Source organism: Vollenhovia emeryi, unplaced genomic scaffold (assembly GCF_000949405.1).
Source record: "Vollenhovia emeryi isolate VEMERY1.0 unplaced genomic scaffold, V.emery_V1.0 DF939130.1, whole genome shotgun sequence".
In the NCBI taxonomy this organism is placed as follows: Eukaryota; Metazoa; Arthropoda; class Insecta; order Hymenoptera; family Formicidae; genus Vollenhovia; species Vollenhovia emeryi.
In genome coordinates, this window is record NW_011967236.1 from 2,172,211 (window position 1) to 2,191,702 (window position 19,492).

Below are 19,492 nucleotides of genomic sequence, written 5' to 3' on the forward strand. Positions count from 1 at the left end.
AGAGAGAGAGAGAGGACGGAGAGACGCAGCGAAAACAAGAGATGGAGAACAAAAGAGAAGAAGCCCAAGCGCATTCGCATAGTCGCATTTTGTGTTACCGTATTGTATCCACGTAATACCGTCAAAAAGGGCGGCCGCCGAATGATAGGAGGCTTTATCAAGTCGCGTCCCACTCATTTGCACACATGATCGCTATTGCATTGTTGTCATCGTCATCGTCGTCCCCGTAATCGTCATCGTCGTCATTGTTGTCACCGTCACCGTCGTCGTCATTACATAAATCTCATTTGCGCTTTCGACGGTCGCCCCGTGTGGATACGAGAATGACTATATCGTCTATTCGCCGGGCTATGTAATACCTATTGCGCAAAACGGGAAAAAGAGCCTGACCCATGAATGAATGGCTGAAACGAGTGGATGAGATTCTGAAAGAAAAGAACATCAATTCATTTCCTTAGAGCTACCCGTCATTTTTTTTCCTCGTCTCCGCCCGTTTTCTCTACACGCGTTACCGCACGCGCGTATACATTATATATATCTACGTACGCGCGGGATCGATTCACGTCGATGTCAATTAGCGTTAACCCTGATTAGGCATATTTTACCTCCTCCATTAGCGCAAACGTCGTTGAAACTGACATCGTAAAAGCAACGTAATTAACGTTTTCGGATAAAGGGGACAGCGGAGTGATATTCCGACGATAAGATTAATAGCTGTGATATTTTTATTTTAATAATTTTGACAGCTTTCAATTAATTTTAACAAGGACACGAAAATATTCCGTGCTCGACCGGACCTTTCCGCGGGCTGTCTCTGTTATAGACACGATTGTATCACGGGGTGTATAGCTTCCGCGCAATCTAGAAACAGCGAATCCCTAACTGGAATTACTTACAAGACAACGCGACTGTAGAATCGATCGGCAGTCTTGGTTAACTGGTTAGAGCGATCGACAGCCCCGGCTAAGTAACGCGTAGCTAGGGAGTAAAATCGGTAACTCTCGCGATCAATGCTAACCGAGGTTGCTGGTTTTCTGCCCTTCAATTCGTAATGATAACCGCGAACGAGCGGTCGATCATCATTAGCAAGATCCAAGCTCATCGAGGTAAATTACGATGAATATGAACTCGACAACGAGATCGAAATGAAAGGGGGTGGAGGGGAAGAGAGGGAGTGAAGAAAAGGGAGAATTATATTCGCGCCTAGAAATTGGAAGGAGCGACGTCGGTGGGTCGCGACTAGAACGCGAGAGAATGCTTTCTTTTTATTGCCCGACAGGAGTCGCGACGTGGTCTATTGTCACCGTCGTGATTTCAACGAGTCTTGACGTCGCACTTAAGAAATTACCTAAAGATGTAATATCGGGGAAGAAGAAGGGGGGGGGGATTTAATATTTCGCAGAGAACAAGAAGAGACTCTCGAGAGACTCACCCGCTGATCGTCCTCCTCGCGATTTCGTACTCGCGCTACTCTGAATGTTACAACCCTGGGTATTGCACGGCTGAGACGCACTTATGAGCGATATATCGAGCGGGTTGGTCGTCACGTTGACGTTGGGCCTCTTCTGGCTCCGCTTGTGATCGGCCGTGCCCTTCTCCAGCGCGTTGGCCTGACTCGAGTTGGCTTTTCCGCCGGCCGCGTAATCGATCTGATATCCCATCCTGGCGTTCTGCTTCTCTTGGGCGGCCACCAGATTTCGAATCGAGGAGCGCGTCTCGGCCGAGTCGGGCTGGCCCGCGTCCACCGAGCCCCTCACGGGGGTGCTGAGTGCAAAACGGGATTATAGGATACGGTCTCGTCGCGATCGCGCAAGTGGCAGGGTCTGACGAATTCATTGCCGAAACATGTCCCCTGACTCTTCCCCAAACGTGGAATAAAATTTAGCGCGCGGGAGGTCAGCTCGAAAATTTCTCCGTAGCTCGTAGCTTAGCCGTAAACTTTGTACTCCGAGGGGAAAAGGTAGCGGAAGTAAAAGAGGCGTTAATTCCCTTAAGACATCTCGATCTTGCCCGAAGCGGGCACGGGGATCTTTAATCTGAAAATTATTGTACAAGATAACGATTTCAAATCGAGAAAAGGGAAATTATAACTGGCGGATTACACGGTTCTGTAGGCAATATAGTTTTATAGGCGAAATTCGTTCGTTCCCAAATTCTCCTAAAATTCTTGTTCGAATTTCAAGATGAAGTCAAGGGGAGTCTTCCGAAGAACAGTCTTTTTTAGACATCTTACTGCTTCTGATTTTCTAAGGTTCAAGTAAATTTTATTGCACTGTAACTTTGCAGTTTCTCGTTCAAAGTATAGACCAGCTAAAGTTCTTCATGAAATCTATTTTAGCGTAAAATTTACTGTTCACTCTTTATGTGTGCGTGCGCGCGCGCGCGTGTGTGTATGTGATGTCATTTGCTGCCTCTCGTTTAATCGCGTTTCGCTGGGGTCGTCATTCACCGGGAAAGTCAGTTACATTTACCTAAAGAAATCCGCGGCTCTCAGATCAGGAAGAGGCGGGGTTCTGCCGCTACCGCCGAAGGTAAACCTCGTCTCCTGATGCGCGGGGATCGGCGTGGGTGGCGGAAGAGACGTCGTGCCCTCGGCGCCGTTACTCGCGCAGTGTCCCTGATTGACAGAGGAACCGGTGCTCGTCTTGCTATTACCGTCGGGTTGACCCGCGTCGAGTCTCGAGCGCATGCAACGACCCGAGGGCCCGGCGACCTCGGTCCCGTCGAAATTGCAGAGCGGGGTCGTGGGCGTCGACGGGAGCGGTAACGGCGGAGTGGTTTGATTTGCCGGCGTCGCGACGGAGATCGGTGACGTAGGCGACGCCGGCGATGAGGTATGACTGCCCCCGATCGTGTCGTCGGGGTGTCCCCGATGACCAGCGGGATGGATGGATGATTGTTGCGACGGGGCCGTAGCGGGGGGCGACATTTCGGCCGGCACGTCGATTAGATCGAAGCTGTCGTCTGGCTGCTCCCCGTCTGTCGTCGTTACCTGCGAACGGAAAGAAATCGTCCCAACAATATGTTATAGTTATATATAGAATATATATATTCCATGAAATATACAATAAGCGTACGAAAAATATAAATATACTATGTGTAAAGTTTTCGCGATTGACAGCGGCATTTCGCGCTCGAGACCTCGAAATTTTCTCTTACAGGGAATATATCGAAGCGCGAGTAGTTCTTGAAGTATGAGCGATGAAATAAGTGAATGGATTTTGAAGAATTAAACTTCGGAGATGTAAACAGATGAACGACAACGTTTTAGTGGTTTAATATTTTCAGTAGATTTTAAGTTATAATTTAAAATTTAATAAAAATATATAAAATATTTGAAAAATTGCGACGAGAAACTTTTCTCGATAGTTTCGTTAAAAAAATCGATTTTAAACTCGTTAGAAAATTTGGTCGTTAAAATTTAATGAGAATTGCGCGCGCCTCGCGAGAACTAATTTTCTCCTTCTTTTTTCCTCTTTCTGTCTTCCAGGACATGACGGATATTTCGGTATTTATTAAATTACTACCTCGCGTGCAACGTTCAGGTTTTTTTCGCGCGGAGCCAAATTATTTCCTTATTAAGCACTCGGGAAATTGATTGATATATCTGAGTTTGCGGGAAGAAACGAATGAAGACGCTTCCAAACGGTTAGGTAATCTAAAGGGATTGTTTGCTATCTTAGATTGCTTCGGAAATATTCGCTCGTTACTCGACGAATCCAGAGTATTAATCACTCCCTTCGGGCGTGCCCTACGAGGAAAAAAACCCGGTTCCTGTAATTGTTCATTTAGCTCGGGCGTATTTGTTAATTCATTAAAAATTAACTTGAGGTGCTGTGCCCCGAGCGAAAAGCGTATACGACGGGGTCCGCACGTTGGTTTCGTGCTTAACTGCAGACTAAAATATGAATACTAAGCACGCAAAGCTGTCCATTAAATCCCAACGCGAAGAACACACTCTCCTGAGTGCAGCGGATTCGTTAAACAGCAAACACCGGGAGCGCGTTTCGTCGATATCGGCGTACAATTCACCAACTTTCTTCGGCACTGCGATGCAATATCGCGGGGCACGCGCGCTTCATTAATTAATTACCTTAATATCGCGTAATAATATTTAATGCTTGCGAGACCCGCCGAAGCTTGTGTTTGACTTTAGCATTGCCTCGTAAAAGCATACAGTGTAGTTCACGGCTGCAATATCAATATTAATAACGTAATGATCAGCATCGCTTCGCACGCATGTGCATTCGAGTCTTACGGAGCTGCATAACAACGATATAAATAATACACGATACGCAAATACACATTTTGTTAACGTGGACTGGTCGGCCCGGGTGAAATCTCAATTTTGCAACGGTGCCGGGGCACGAATGTAACTTTAATCCCGCGTTGAAATTTGACTCTAATTTCGATTTTAATATCAGCTTTTAATTGTAATAACGTTTATCGAGGTAATATCCGCGATATTGCTCTCGGCGTATCGTGGGCATTCCGCAGCATTTGCGCCGGCCACCCACGTCTGGTCAAATTTGCACGCCGTAAACCGCCAACGCTGTTTGGTAAAACGCGCGTCTCATTCGCGCGCGCTGTCCTACCTACCATGGTGAGCATGGTGTTGGCGCTGTCGGTGCTCGTGTTGATCGTGGTCTCGGACGCCGTGCTGGAGCCCATGACCACGACCTTCGGCACCGTGCGGCAGCTACGGCTGCCGCCGGCCGACTTGAAGTTGAACCGTCGGATCGCGGACGACAGAAGGTCGCCGTCCCGCCCGCCGCCGCCGCCGTCGGCTCCATGCTGTCCCCGCGATGGCTGCGACTGCGATGTATCCCCCGTGTCACACTGTGCGCTACTTCCCAAACTGCCACATCTGGTTGCCGACTCGCGATTCCTCGAACACCCCTGCAACAGTTCGGATATTGCGGATTCGCGCGCGTCCCTCCGTCGTAATCAGTCACGCGACAATCGGACAATCTTGAATAATTTTGTTCGACAATTCGCCGATACAATGCCACGAGAGAAGAGAGTCTGAAGAGAAATTGCCCGTTTTTATTTCCAGCACGATTCGCTCTGCGCCGAAGTTCACTCGAGTTTAATGGACGTGATTATTGGACAATCAACGATCGTGAATCGCGAATGGTAAAAAAAATGAAGCTCGATCGGAGAATGACTTTTTTTATTATTCGCGCTTACTTGGGATTTGTGTTCCGGGGTGGACGGTGGATTCGGTGTGTTCGGCAGCGAGCCCCCCGCAGGGGTACAGTGCCGCAGTCGCGCCAGGGCCGTGCGAAGCCCCTCCGTCACGAGGACCTTTTATTGCTCCCGATTTTTCGCCGCTGCTCTCCGCGCCGCCTCCTTGCTCCACCCCCTCGCGTGTCGCCTTCTTCCCGTCGGGCTCGCGTTCTCTTTGCGATCCCTCAGCGGGGTACTAGAAATCCACCCTCCGTCGCTCGCCACGGGGATGATCGTCGGCGGAGAAGTCGGGAGATTCGCCAATCCGCTGCCTCGTGCCGCTGATTGTGTCCCGCGCCACTTATTATTCACCACATTCACCATTGCACACTTACTCCGCCCTTACCCTCCGATTCTCCTCTCCGCCCCGTTTATCTTCTTTCCCTTACCTAGGGATACAGAGTTGGGCAAGGTGTAATAATTAAAATCAATCACCGCCGCGAGTACCGATTGTTGAGTTGTTCAATTGATAATTATGATCGCGGGACAATCAGCAGACTCACACACATACACACACACACACACATATAAGTAATGGAAATGATTAAAGTTAGGATAATCCTAGATTAAATCAGAAGCCATTAATCAGCAAAAGGATAAGCTTCTTATTGATGGAATTGATAGAATATTTTTTTCAAGATTGATAATTTTTTAATAAAATTTATATTTGTTTTATATTTAATTTATATTAGTTATAAATAAAAAGTTTTTCTACTTATATGCGTGCGTAAATGAGAGAGAGGGTGTGAGAGAGAGAGAGAGAAAGAGGATTAAAATTACTCTCGATAAAACTCTCATTTTAATTTTATGTTAATAATTTTACGTTATTCTGATGAGTTTCTGTTATAACTGCATATAAAAATAGCTTTTCGATGAAGGCACTTATCACGTATGAAAATATTTTCGATCGCTAAGTATCCCTGTGCCGTGAATGAGTTAATAATATTTTGTTTGGTCAGTTATTTTTTATTTTGCAATTACCGAGTGATTAACGATTGACTATAAATAGTTTTGATTAATAGATGATCATTTTAATAGACAATTATCAATGATTACTTTAACCACAAATATTCTATTAACACTTGTTTTAGCTGATTTTAAATCATTGTTTCCATTAAAATATTCATTAACTACGCATATGTTTTCTGTCGTTTATGTTTCATTTATCGACAATATGATAGAAGCACGGTAGGGAGGGGGGAGCAGTTAATATTTTATTCGTTCATGAGATATCAAATGATGGGATGTTAAACGGCAAATAATCAACTATTAATCATTATAAAAATAATTAGTTTCCAATAAATAATCGCTACCTGGAAAAGTGCCCGATCGGGACGTAGATGGCGGTCCCTCTCTGAGCGATTGAACGGCAGGCCTTGGACGAGGAATCGCGACGCACGCGGCGAGCGAATATCGAAGCCTGGCACATCGAACGAGACACACAATAGTTTTTGCAATACTGTATCTGGGGTACGGTAAACGCAGAGTTCCGTATTCGATGCGAGACAACGGCAGGCTGTCGCGGCAATTTTCATTTTAGATTCACATCAGTTACCGTACACGCGATTCGACGCGACGTTAGTATTTATCATACCGGAAGCACACAGCGGCTGTGCAAAAAGTTTCTATTAACGAGCTCTCGCAATCACGTGCCTTGAATAAAGTAAACACCGAAGTCGCGTGCACGGCGAATAGTAATTTAAATTCGATCCGTGATTCTCTGTGATTTTTTTGTTCTCCCGTGAAACCTCGTACGACGTCTAGACTCACGAAGTAATTCGAAAGGAAGCCACCTTGTAATGGAACTCCCGATATTTCCGGTGATTTGTTTTAGAAGTTTCTTTTTTTTTAAACTTAAAAGCACCGCATATTAATTAATGTTTGTGTGCAATAATCAATGTCGAGTATGAAAAATCATGACGAGTAAAATAGCCGACGAGTACTAATGCTAATAAATTAGTAGTAGATTTCCCGATTCATACGCGTTTTCATATTCTTTACCTTCAAATATATAATATCTTTGATATCAATTATATAATCTTCGGAACGGAGTTAAACGGAATTTTATTGAACTTTTTAATAGCCTTCGAATGTCTGTCAAAACAGTATCTCTATTTGTTAATGCATTAAGGAGGGTCTCGTCGTTTATCAAATATACCTCAACTTTGTTTATCTTGGTAACAGGATTTTTTTATCTCCACAGAGTTCTAACTAAATAAACGACCCATAGAATATTACGAGGTCTTATCATTCTTATAAAAATATGGGCGCTATGATTACGTATAACAAGCGAGGAGATCGTAAAGTTAGCTCGCACCGAACCCGGGGTCGCTGTCGTTTACCGTGCAGTAAGCCATCCTGTGAACTTCCCCTATTACCTTATATATCACCCGTCAATCTCTCGGTCGTACACGTAGCCCCGTTACTCTGTTGCAAAATATTCTTGTGCTCACGAAGCATCGTCACTCTCTCCCTTTTCGTAAAATTCCGAACGTCTGTAAAAGGAGCACAAAGAGACCAAGTGAGGCGAGGCGAGAGACGAGAAAACGAGCAGAGGGATGCGACGTAGAGGGAAGCGTTTGTACTTTAGGTATGTACGGTTTACGTCTCGGTTCGACGAGTTCGATTTTTAGTTTAATTTCGATTCGATTCCACTTGTATGCGCGTCCGACGACCGAAAATCTCGAGAGGACTAGATCGCGCGCGCGAGCGAGCGATGACGCGTGCCTCGGGGAAAAAATTGCCCTCGTAAATCAGGCGTGGTAGAACGTATTACACTCATAAATTGGGCGGGAGAGACATATCTGTTAACCCTCTATTGAGAATGGAGAGTTTGAGGTATCCACAAATTTGTGCTCCAAGCGAAGGAGCATCGATTCTGCACCTAGTGTTTTCGAAGTCACGGTTGGATTTATTGCTATTACGCCTCTTCGTTAAATTCACTGTTAAAAATAGTAGTTGCAAATTTGACTCAATTGAGTAGCCACTGCTCACTGTGTCATTATTTTTAACTGCCATGTGTGTCATAATCTATTGTTGTAACACAAAGTGTAATTTTCAAAAGTTAAAATCAACATCTCTCTCTCTCTCTCTCCCTTCCTCTCACAATCCATTTCTGGTGGTTTCTTTTAACTCCATTGTTTAGTTAAATTAACGACATATGGAGTAGAGGCGGAGACTCAAATTGAACCGAATTTGTGGCACTGCGAATTCAACAGCGTGAAGCATCTCTCGTTACTAGCATCTCGTTTATATTCGTTTTTGAACGTTTAACGAGGAAGCAACATGTATGTAAATGCAAATAGCTTGATATCGCGCGGTCCCCGCCAAATTGTAGGTAGTTTCGACTGGGCGATTTGGAACAGTTACATATTTTTGCAAACGCGCGGGGAACGGAAGAAGATGCTAGTGTCACAGAAGCAAATAGACTTTACAGAAGCTTCGCGCAAGACCGCACGCACAATGCAGATTAGTTATTACGTCGGACGATGTTTGGCAGCGTAGAAGGAAAAACAAAACGCTCACTATTTCGTTGTAACAATGTGTAAAGCACTTTAACATGAAATTTTGAAAATATATAGCCGAGGTAATTACTACGGCTATTGTTTTATAAAAGCTTTTTCAACTGTCAATAGAATCCCGAATCGTTTATTGTGCAAAATTCAGCGAGGGGAGGGAGGCGAGAAGGGAGAGAAATTCTACGCGAGCGCGCGCTTCAATCCGCCGCGCGATCCTATTTTCGATCCGACCGGTCGAAATTATTTCCCGCCGCAAAGAATTAACCTGCCGCGTTAACTGTTTCGCAGAGTTAACGAGCCGCGCTATATTTTCCCGTTGACGTACGGCTTTGTATCCGCGCCGAGCCTATATCGGATACGCGTTAAATACACCTAACGTGAAAAGCGCGGAAATATTTTCAGCGCCATTTGTCATATAAACGGTGAATTAGCTTTTCCGGATATTTACGGTCGCGCGGAGTGCAATGTTGTGTACACGTACCTACACAGTCGCACCTTTCCCCGGTCCGAGTAAACGCATCGATTAATTACAATACGGCCGCGTTTCCCTGAAAACGCTTCTCCGAGGATGACGGATTTCTCACCGTTAAGCCGCTTTCACGTCGCGCAACGCGACAAACACGCGACGGTGGAGTAAAGTCGTTTGTTAAACGGGGCAGAAGGAGAGAAGAGTATACAGGGAGTTATGTAATACCAGCCTCACCTCTTTTTTATGGATGGACCGGACTAAACTGATAATGAGTCGCAAAGTCCTCTACCATTTTGCAATTTTCGCAGTAGTTAACGAGTTATTAATTATTAAAACTCGCTGTCTTGGCCCGGCCTGCCGTTCAATTGAAGCGCGCGGCGCGAGATGCGGCCGTACCGCGATCGGAGTTGCTAGGCGGAGTTTTATGTTTAAACTCACAACGTTTCGACCATGGTTTGTGGTCCTTTTAAACATAAAAATTTGCCAGACATGATCAAGTAATCTTCTGAAGTGTTTAATAATTAATAACTCGTTAACTATTGCGAAAATTGCAAAATGGCAGAGGACTTTTCGACTCGGTCTGATCTGCTCTATCCGTAAATAAGAGATGAGTGAGGTATTATACAACACCCTGTATATTGTATAAAACATAAGCATATGGTATAATACAATGCACATGACACACGATATATATCCGGAATACGTTAATTATACGGAATCGACGGTAAATTGATCAAGAAACTCGTAAATGAAAAGCAGGCTGAAACTCGGAGCTATAAATCCCCTCATATTGTAATTTTGCTAAAATTGAAATGGCGTATATTCGGGCTTATATTCGCATTTCATTAACATTTATAATCGTTGGAAACTACGCGAAAGCGACTATAGAATATTGTCCTGAAATGATTTTGAATTATCGCTGAATCCATAGGTGTCACATCGAATAACGACGGGAATGGGAATCGAGTTTTTAATTAAATTTCATTTTTTGACAATGTGCGAATCCATTTCATTGTTCCTCCTTTATGAGGCTTCTTTACGCCGCATCAACAGTCCATGTATCACAATTACCGTGACAGCGTATAAATTTAATACCGCAGTATTTTCCAATAATAAAATTTATCATCGTTTCTTTATAACTTTAAAAGCACAATCGCAATTCCCTTGGTTGCAATGAAAAAATAATCGTTATATTAATCTTTTAGGCTGTAATTTCGCGCTGTAATTAACCCCCGAAATGATTGCAAGTTTTGAAAAATACGACGAAACTGTATTTCATTCCAATTGAGCTCGCAGGTTGTTGTCGAAAGTAGAGCTTGACGGAAGAGGGGCGATATAGCGTTAACCATTACACACGGATGGGTTCGGTATGCGTAGATACCTGATTGTATTTTCGAGCTTGTTGATCGAACGGGTTTCGATGAACGCGCCAGCGTACCACGGCCGGAAGCGACTCGGTTCATTTTTCAAATGCGAACTTCCCCTCGCTCGAGCGCTCTCGTGACGGTCCGATTTTGCCGGATGGCGGCCTACACGAGGGCACGTCGAACGTGACAAATCTGGCAATTAACTTCCGTAGGTGGCGACGATTAATCGGCGGATTAATATCGGAACCGATCGTTTGCGCGACGAAAATTACATCGCGACAGAATATCTCTCGGTGCTGCGAGTGATGAAAGTCGAGCGATTAGGTAGCCGAGTGCAGGGACGAATTTAGGAGGCTTAGGGGCTCCGGGAGACCCCGATCTAATACGTTCAGATTGACGTGGGAATTTCGATTAACTTTGCGAAAATATAACTGGTCATCGTATATGCACTGTTACGGTGTAACGTAAACGGAACTATTACGCGATTTAATTAACTGTCCGATAGTAATTCATGGAACTCTCTAAATAGTACTCGCTTGTATTTTATTACATGTATTGCCATGTAATAAATCAGTATTGTGGCATTGGTTACGCCGATGACCGCAATACCGTCCAACGCGTTCGATGGAGGCGTATAATATGTAATTGACGTGACCTTTTCAATTGTAAAGAATTTTTCCGAGCCATTAAACAATGTGTTCCGAATTATTAAACAATGTATAATAGATAGTGTTAATTGTTTTTTAATGGATTGTCTGGAAAATTAATTCATTTTTAATCTTTTCACGCTTGATTAAGATAATTTTTAGGTGAGTTTTGAATTTTTATAAAATCACTTTTAACAAATAAGAAATAAAATACACAAAATTAATATGACTAGACAAATATAGGGACTGATATCAATATAAATGTCATCCATCAAAATGAATTTAAAGCTTCTTTCAGCAAATATTAAAATATTATAATAAAACGGCAAAATATTTTAATGAAAGTTTGTTGAGTTGATTTAAAAAGTAGAAACGCGTTTAAATTGTTAAATATCAATAGGAAATTAATTGTCATAAATATTTAACATTTAATCTATGCATATACATATTAAAACTTTAATAATGAAAGTGGAAATAATAAACTGTAATATATTACGTTACAATATTATATCAGCGTGATACTAATGATTATAACAAGTCAACAAAACATCAATTAATGACTACAATTAATTCCTATAACGATTTGAGTGTGGCATAGTCGGGATCTAAACTAAAGCGTTTATATTGCATATCGATAAATTCACCGCTAGTTAGAGGGCAATAACGGGGATGAAAGTGTGCAAGAGAAGTTATGACGATGAATAGGGGGTAGGTCGAGATGCAGGATATGGTACGAGGGAACGTAGGCCGATCGACCTGGTTAACCTACATAAAGAGGGGGAGAGAGAGAGAGAGAGAGAGAGAGAGAGAGGAGAGAAGGGGTGCCTCTTTCCCTTCGTTCCCCCTTCGTTCCCGACTTCGGCGTCACAAAGAAGAAACTTTATCCGATTCTCTCTCCCTCTCGTCCCCCTTCTCCGGCTAATCTCTATCTCTCTCTATCGGCCAGAGAGGCCAGGTGGAAAACTCGGTGCACGTTGGTGCCGACGACTTGGCCGGCCGAGTGTTTTCGCTACGTTGAACTGAGGTAACGCGAAGTAACCCTCCTCACGAGAAGAAGCGTGTAGCTCGAGCGCGACGATTGGCGCCGAAGAAAAATGAAAATTGCTTGCGACGCAGTGTGCTGTCGATCGGGGATTGAAATTGATACGATCGTGCTTCAGGTCGTATTACTCGTGACACATGAAAATGATCTCTGCGTTTACTGGTATGATGTAATAACAGGATGACGGCGCGAACGTAACATTCATTTCTTCGTTTGCCTATATATAATACGAGAAGTTAAATTTATTGAAATAAATTTTAATCCACTTCTCATATACTAGACAGTAACATGTCGCTAAATTACATACATGTATCAGTGTACATTTACAGTTGTAGCGTCAACGTGAATTAAGCTTGACTTAGTAATTTGCTATATCTTTTTAAATTGTAGCATAGAGTTTATTTGTAATGTGTAAACACAAAAGAAAAGAAAATTTACTTAACCGAGTCCAATAAAAAAAAAGGATATTACTATATAGTCGCCATTAGACATTGTTTCCGTGCACGTTGATTAAAATTAAGCGAAGAATTCACGTAGCGTAAGTAGAATAAGTCAACAATATGTAGGGCTTTACCTTGTACGCGCGGGTCCATATTTAAAGTAAAACGTGGCAATGATAGACTCGGCTCATTCTTCTCTTCGCCGAGCCCCCGAAACTTTTTAATTTATCTCTTTTACCGCCTGCTTGCCCTATTGTCTCCAGAACTTTAACTCCCAGTTAATTTTAACTAACTTTAATTTATCGAAATGCGACGCTAAAGGTTGAAAACTGCCACGATAACTCACAGCTGGCTCGCACCGAACGTTTCGGACACTAGCGTTGACGTAATGCGGGACGCGGTATGTGTGAAATATCGCGGCACAAAAGAACTGCCCCGTTAATTGGCCACCTGACAACGCGCAGTAACACGCACACCTCCGCGAGTCGGTGATTCGTTATCATCGAAACGGGTCACGACTCCGATACTCTTTCACACGGTTCCTCCTCCTCGCCCGCCCGACAGATGGGTCGTTGCGACGACCTACTCCGCTCCCGTTCACCTATCATCGAAACGTAAATACGGCACAACCCCCAATAATCCGAATTCGGATCGGCAGTCGGAATTCTTTCTCAAATACAGGGCTTGTTTCACGTCTACGTGAACCAGGTATGCATATACGTGCCTGGGCTCTATCATTTCGAGGAGTAGATGAGAATCGAGATTAGCAAAACCATCTTGCTTCTAATGCTAAATATAACGTAGCGTTTCTTTATCTTAATCTTAAGTTTGCCAGGGCAGAATGGCATTTGAATTGCCCGAATATTCCCAAGATAGGTTCCGCATTAAGATTTAGAATATCCACCGCGACTCAAGTTAAATTGTCAGTGTTATAGTAACTGACCCACATTGTGCGTCGACCGAAACTTACGTCGAAAGACACGGTTTTTCAGAGACAATTTGCGGGACTTCAGTACGTCTTCTGAAAATTTGCCCTGCGGCGAGTGTGAGAAAAGTACTTCCCTGTCCTTCGGACGAATGAAAAAGTGTCTAAATTTAAATTTTAGTTCACGGTGCGGACTTGATAGTTGCAGGTGTGTGGGACGCCGATTGTAAAAACAATATTTCGTGACAGTACTGGCACGTCTAACTGACAGATAGTTTATAGTGAGATTAACTTGAACACGTTTAGACGGATTAACACTATGATGAGTTGTACACAAATGAAAGTCATTCCTGATATCTGGCCCGCGCGACATTTACTTGCAGGCAGTCATGTAACTTTAAAAGTGACAGAGGGATTACATAAGTTTGCAGTATTCACAATGAAAAGTGCACGCTATATTTCACAGACGTTATGATGTCACACACAGACACGCGCATACACCTCTCTCTCAGATTGGGAATATATTAATATAAACATAAATATATTATAAATGCCAAATACAATTTAAATTTAAATAATAATAAATTTAAAATTTAAATAAAATTAATATTAATATAAATATATTACAGATATTAAAAATATGTAGAATATATATTGGATATTTTGTGCAACTCTTTTTCTGAAATATTGACAAATATAACAACTGTAACCTGCTTAAATATAACAATATTGTCGCTCGTTACATAGCAATGCTATTACTACGCATACTAATAGCATTGCATGTTTGTTCGTACATTTAAGTATCAGAATGCAGCAATTCAAACACCTTGAATACCACGAACGCTCGTTGCTAATTAATTCAGGTTGCAGGGGTTGCACTACATCGGACGTTTGCGCTATGGTTTGAAGTTCAAATGCATTTAATCGCATTGCGACGGGAGAGAATGGGAGTAAGAGACAAGCTTAGAGAAGAATATCTATTAGAAGGGGGAGAATCAAGAGAGCAAGGAAGAGAAATGTATACTAGAAAATGAGCGGGAATTCAGGGAGATATTTATCGGGCAGGAAACAGAGGCGACGGAGATATTATTATGCTCTGCGAAGTGAGTCCTTTTCGAGCGTCAAACAGAAATGCATTGCATATAAATTGGACGTCAAATGCGTTTGCACTAAAGCAAGTATAATCGAGAACGCAAATAGAAAAGCAAAAGAGAGAAACACAGAGAAAGGGAACGGGCGACGAAGTGAAAAGATACGCGTCAGATTCGATTAATCGAATTAATTAATGGACGGTTTTAAAAGTTGAATCGAAACTCGACTATATTTCGTATACACTTTGTCTCTTTTCCGATATTTTCCTATCAATCTAATGACGTTAAAATAGGTAACGACAGGGTGACGATTGATCAAAATTGACCTTCCTTTATGTCCAAATTTCTATTCAAATATCTAAAGCGCTCATTCAAACAACGTGCATAACTTATGAATGAACATCGTAAACACGACTTCGTAACCAAATCATAAAAGAATAAGTCTTGCCTCCCTTCTTCTTCGAGAAATAGATTTTTGACACGCATTTTAACAATTATTTGTGAAAAAAATTAACTATGTCTACTGGGTATTTTTATGTGTATGCATTTATCGGGGCGTTAAAAAGTATTTTTAGTGATGACATTTTTAACAATGCTTTCAAAATCGATAAGAAAAGAGTTAATACCAGAATAACGTCGGAGTGAAACACGTTGTCTTCCAATGACTGTTTTTTTTTTACGATTATTTAACGATATCACAGCTCTCAAAGTCGTCGGCTTCTCATAGATGAGAAATGTTTCCACGTCGCGTTTATGGTGTCATTTATGAAGATATGGCTTCGATTTAGCGTGCCTTTGCGAAACGAGCGACTCCGTATATCAACGAAGTTTCCGTTCAATTTTTACGTTTCTGAAAGTCGTCCAATTCAAGCGGGCGAGAATCGCGCGCGCTGCCGAACCGTTTGTCCGTGTGCGTGAATAATTCAAGTCCGCCAGATTATTCTGCCTGTCGGGAGAGAAGATTGCGTCAGGTCCTTTCGACACGCCAAACACGTACGGTGCGTTCTACACGGGCGGCGTTACTCGCTTCGAATTCGGAAGAAATTGGAAATGTCCGGTCCGAGTTCCGGCTAGGGAAAGGGGTAGAACGATCGTGTCGAAGCTAACATTTTCGGCTTCGCCGCGAGACCGCCGAGGCACGTCTCGCATCGTCCCGACCTACATTCGATCGGCCACCCCGTTCGACAACAGGCTGCTCACGCGGTTAGTAACCGGGAATTGAAACCGATGTAACCGCGGCGAGATCAATTTTCGAAACTGCGGACTTTAGCTTGAGAATTTTCGCCCAATTGTCACGGGTGATGAGCAACGTGGGACTGTTTCTTCATGCGTTTAGCTTGAAAAGTCCGAGCCTCGCCCGAAATAATAGGGGAAAAAGGTAGAAATACGAGATTCCTATAACGTAACATTGACTGCTGGTTGAAACGGACGAACTACATAATTGATATCGCTTGGCAATGCCATGAATATGTCAGGGGGTCAGTTCTGTATCCTACGATGTAGTGAAAATGTTAAAAGCGAGCGGCTTTGTCTCTTTCTAACAATGAGAGGACAATTAGCATTTTACATCTTCACCATAGCGTAAGAATCAGAATTGACCCTCCCGGACGTCGCAGCTCTTTTCCCCTATAGTCTATCTTGTATTCCTACCTTCTCTACCAGTCTTAATCCAAACAAACGCGTCGATCCACCGCGACGGCCCGAGCGAGACGTCATTCGCGGCGTGTCGCGACGCATCTTCCCTCGATGCACGCGTCGAGGACGCGGACGGTGCACCGACCGGTTCGCGACACCGTCGCGAGCGACGAGGGGAACGCGCGCTCTTGTGACCCGGTCGCTTCACGACGTCACAGCTCACCGGAAACAACAACCCTCACCCTCACGCGCCGCGGTGCCTCCGAGAGGTGGACCGCCACGCGACCGCCGCTCGCTCCGCGTCGAATCGCGCGCGATTCGCGCGCGTCCTCCCCTCGCCCGCGGGGGCGGAGGGGGCTGGAGAAATCGAAATTTCACCCCGAAGCTCCGCCGAGCGTCTCGGCGTGCGTCGGAGGGTTGGAGAACGTCGCGAATGAGCGAGGCTCGTACGCGACGAACCGCGGAGCGTTGGTCGCGGACGGTAACGAGCGTTCACACGGGACGCGCGCGCGCGCGCATATATTGTATATACACGTGCACACGGGGATTTCTGCACATGCACATGCACATGCACGAGCGGGGGGGGGGGGGTTAAATGCTCGTGCCAGGGGGGTGCGACACGCGAAACGCTCGTGCAGATCCGCGAAACGATCGTCGAGTCCGTGACGGACGTTGCACGCAATACCTAAAGCTTCCCCAGAAAAAAAACTATACTGAGAGTCTCGGAGAGGAGGAGAGGGACACCTCCCGCTCTCGCGCTTCACGTATGACTGTCGCATCGCGGTATACAGCAGCAACGGTAACGATGCGCAGGAGCGTGCGAACGCCTGCGCTTCGTAACCTCCACCACCTCCGTCTCTTCCTCCGCCTCCTCCACCTCCTCCGCCTCCTCCTCCTCGCGGGTTAAAGTTAAACCCCCCGCTGTTGTTGTTGCTGCCCTCCGTCTCTCTCTCGCTCTCCCCCTCCCCCCTCTCTCTCTCTCTCGCACCCTCGCGCGTACCCCCTTCGGTCGATTCGCCTTTTCGATTTTGCGTCCTAATATCTCGCTGCAAAGATAAGGGGGCTCGCTCGCTACGCGATCGGGGGGGAAAGGGGTACGCGTGGCGATAAAGCGTTGGCCGTTCGACGTCCCACATTAGCGTACCCTCTCTTTACGAAGCGCGGAACGACGCCGGTCGATTCCGGCGCACTATCCGCTTTAACTCTTAAACAGGAGGAGATACAATGACCGATTTCAATGTCTTATACAATTAATCCTTCGGCTCCCAGTTCTGCGGTAGCAGTTAAAAAGGCGACGGTCCTACCGGCGTGGGCGGTTTACAGCAAGAGCACGTTTCTAAATTAGGGAGGGGAGATTAAAGAAATACTTAGAAATTGGCTCGCCAAATTGACTTTCAAATTATCCTCGATAAATCTTATGAGACAATAAGAGAAACCTCGAAGTGGATATCCCAGTTCGTTGAATACCGATATGAGCAAAGACCGAACGAAAACTCGTTGGCGTGAAATAAGGGCAAATGGGCAAGCGTGACGGGCGGCGGAAAAGTGAAAAGTGCACTTTCAACGTAGCATCTCTTTGAAAGGAGCATTTCAAAGACGCACAAATCGGCAGACGATCGATTACGCTGTCAGCGGGGATTTGTTTTTAGCGTAACGAGCACTCTCTTTTAGCGCGGCATTTTTCTTTTGGGGCCAACGAGTTCCGGGAGGGAAGCTCGCGCCCGAGCATCGGCACGGAGATGCAAGTTAACTGTATGATTTCGTACCATCATTTATCGACAGCGAAGCTGTATTTGGGGCGAAGGTGACTGACCGAAGTTTAGAACAACCTCCGTCTTTAGCCACGCGTGGAAATATAGGCGGTAAAACGAAATGCGTATTTCACTTTATTCGGTGTATCCGTACAGGCGCGCGCGTGCCCGCGTGTGGGTAGGAAAAATCAACACGAAGGACGTGAATATTTCACGAGTTTGTTTATGGGTCAGCGATAAATTGGCGTAATTACGCGAGGGGGGACCTGAAAATGTAAAGTGGCAACTAGATTCTGCGACGTTCCACCGACTAGCGTACCTAACGAGGTTCATTCACGAGTTAATATCTTGAAACAAATGAAAAACGTGTCGCATCAGGTAGAATCGCGTTCCTTCATGCGGGGGAAAAGTATGAAAGTTTATTTCACGGACTCGCTACGGAGGACGAGGTTTGTCCGCTTTTATGCTTTTATGAAAGCCTTCGCGAGAGCCGTCCGTCTGTACGTGATCGCGCAATATTTTCTTCTTTCAATATTTTCTGCGTGTAAGCCGGGGAATGACATTCAGTAGCGGATTGTACAATAGCCGTACACCGCGTGCGCGTCAAACAATTGAATAAATAAAACAATTTATTCATCAAAGCATCGTGTGACAGCGGGAGATATCATTCGACAACAATTATATTCGCATAATTGTTATTTTCCCTGTAACACTGCCGTCCACATTTTTCCCTTCAGATACGATCTATCGATTGCGTAAGAGCGTATAATTTATATAATTCGTTGTAATAACAAAACTTCACAGCGTTTTTGCCCATGGCCGACCAAAGAACTGCTTCCCGTTGTTTCCGTTGTCCTGAATACGAATATGCCAATCAAAAAATTCCCCTACGTATTTAGAAATCCCGCTGTCACAATTTCAAAGCTTCACGATAAATAATCTGTGCCACAATTTCGAGAAAAGAAGTAACGGTATAAAAGTTAAAGAGTGCAATATTTTATGCTTGCAATATTATTTATAATTCGAAGGAGATATTAAGAGAGTTGTGTACGAATCGTTCGCCTCTTGTAAGTTGTCGGGTCTCTGTTTTCTTTTCGAAGAGACCAGCAATAATCGCTCGAGTTTTCGTCCTACCATCCTCGATAACGAGCCTCCATAACTTATGTAAGCCTCTATTTAGCGTCAAAACTCATTTGTATCACCTATACGGTCTAAAATGTTTTAAATATTTTAATCGTTGACTTTAATATAATTCATTTTATGCCTTTTTGAAAAGAAAAATTAAATAAGATACTTTTTTCCTTCAAATACATGTTGTCGGACCTGTCCCTTTCTAAAGGCCAGTGTCCACGATGCTAGAACTTGGTCCAAGTTCTAG

The 19,492-nt window shown here is 44.2% G+C and overlaps 1 protein-coding gene and 1 long non-coding RNA gene across 2 annotated transcripts in view; both read right to left on the reverse strand.

Moving 5' to 3' along the window:
* LOC105568337 overlaps positions 1-4,681 on the reverse strand; it is a 30,780-nt gene extending 26,099 nt beyond the window's left edge. The window contains exons 1-3 of the mRNA XM_012023934.1: positions 4,600-4,681; positions 2,472-2,992; positions 1,433-1,764 (exon numbers count right to left, since the gene is read on the reverse strand). Of these exons, the coding sequence (XP_011879324.1) occupies positions 1,433-1,764; positions 2,472-2,992; positions 4,600-4,671 (925 nt within the window). The 5' untranslated portion in view covers positions 4,672-4,681. The remainder of the gene's footprint in view (positions 1-1,432; positions 1,765-2,471; positions 2,993-4,599) is intronic.
* Positions 4,682-5,195: 514 nt separating this feature from the next.
* Positions 5,196-7,832, reverse strand: LOC105568338. The gene is made up of 3 exons (XR_001009430.1): positions 7,608-7,832; positions 6,543-6,649; positions 5,196-5,618 (listed from the first exon to the last, which is right to left on the reverse strand). It is a non-coding gene; the product is annotated as an uncharacterized LOC105568338 (long non-coding RNA).
* Between the last annotated feature and the right edge of the window lie 11,660 nt (positions 7,833-19,492).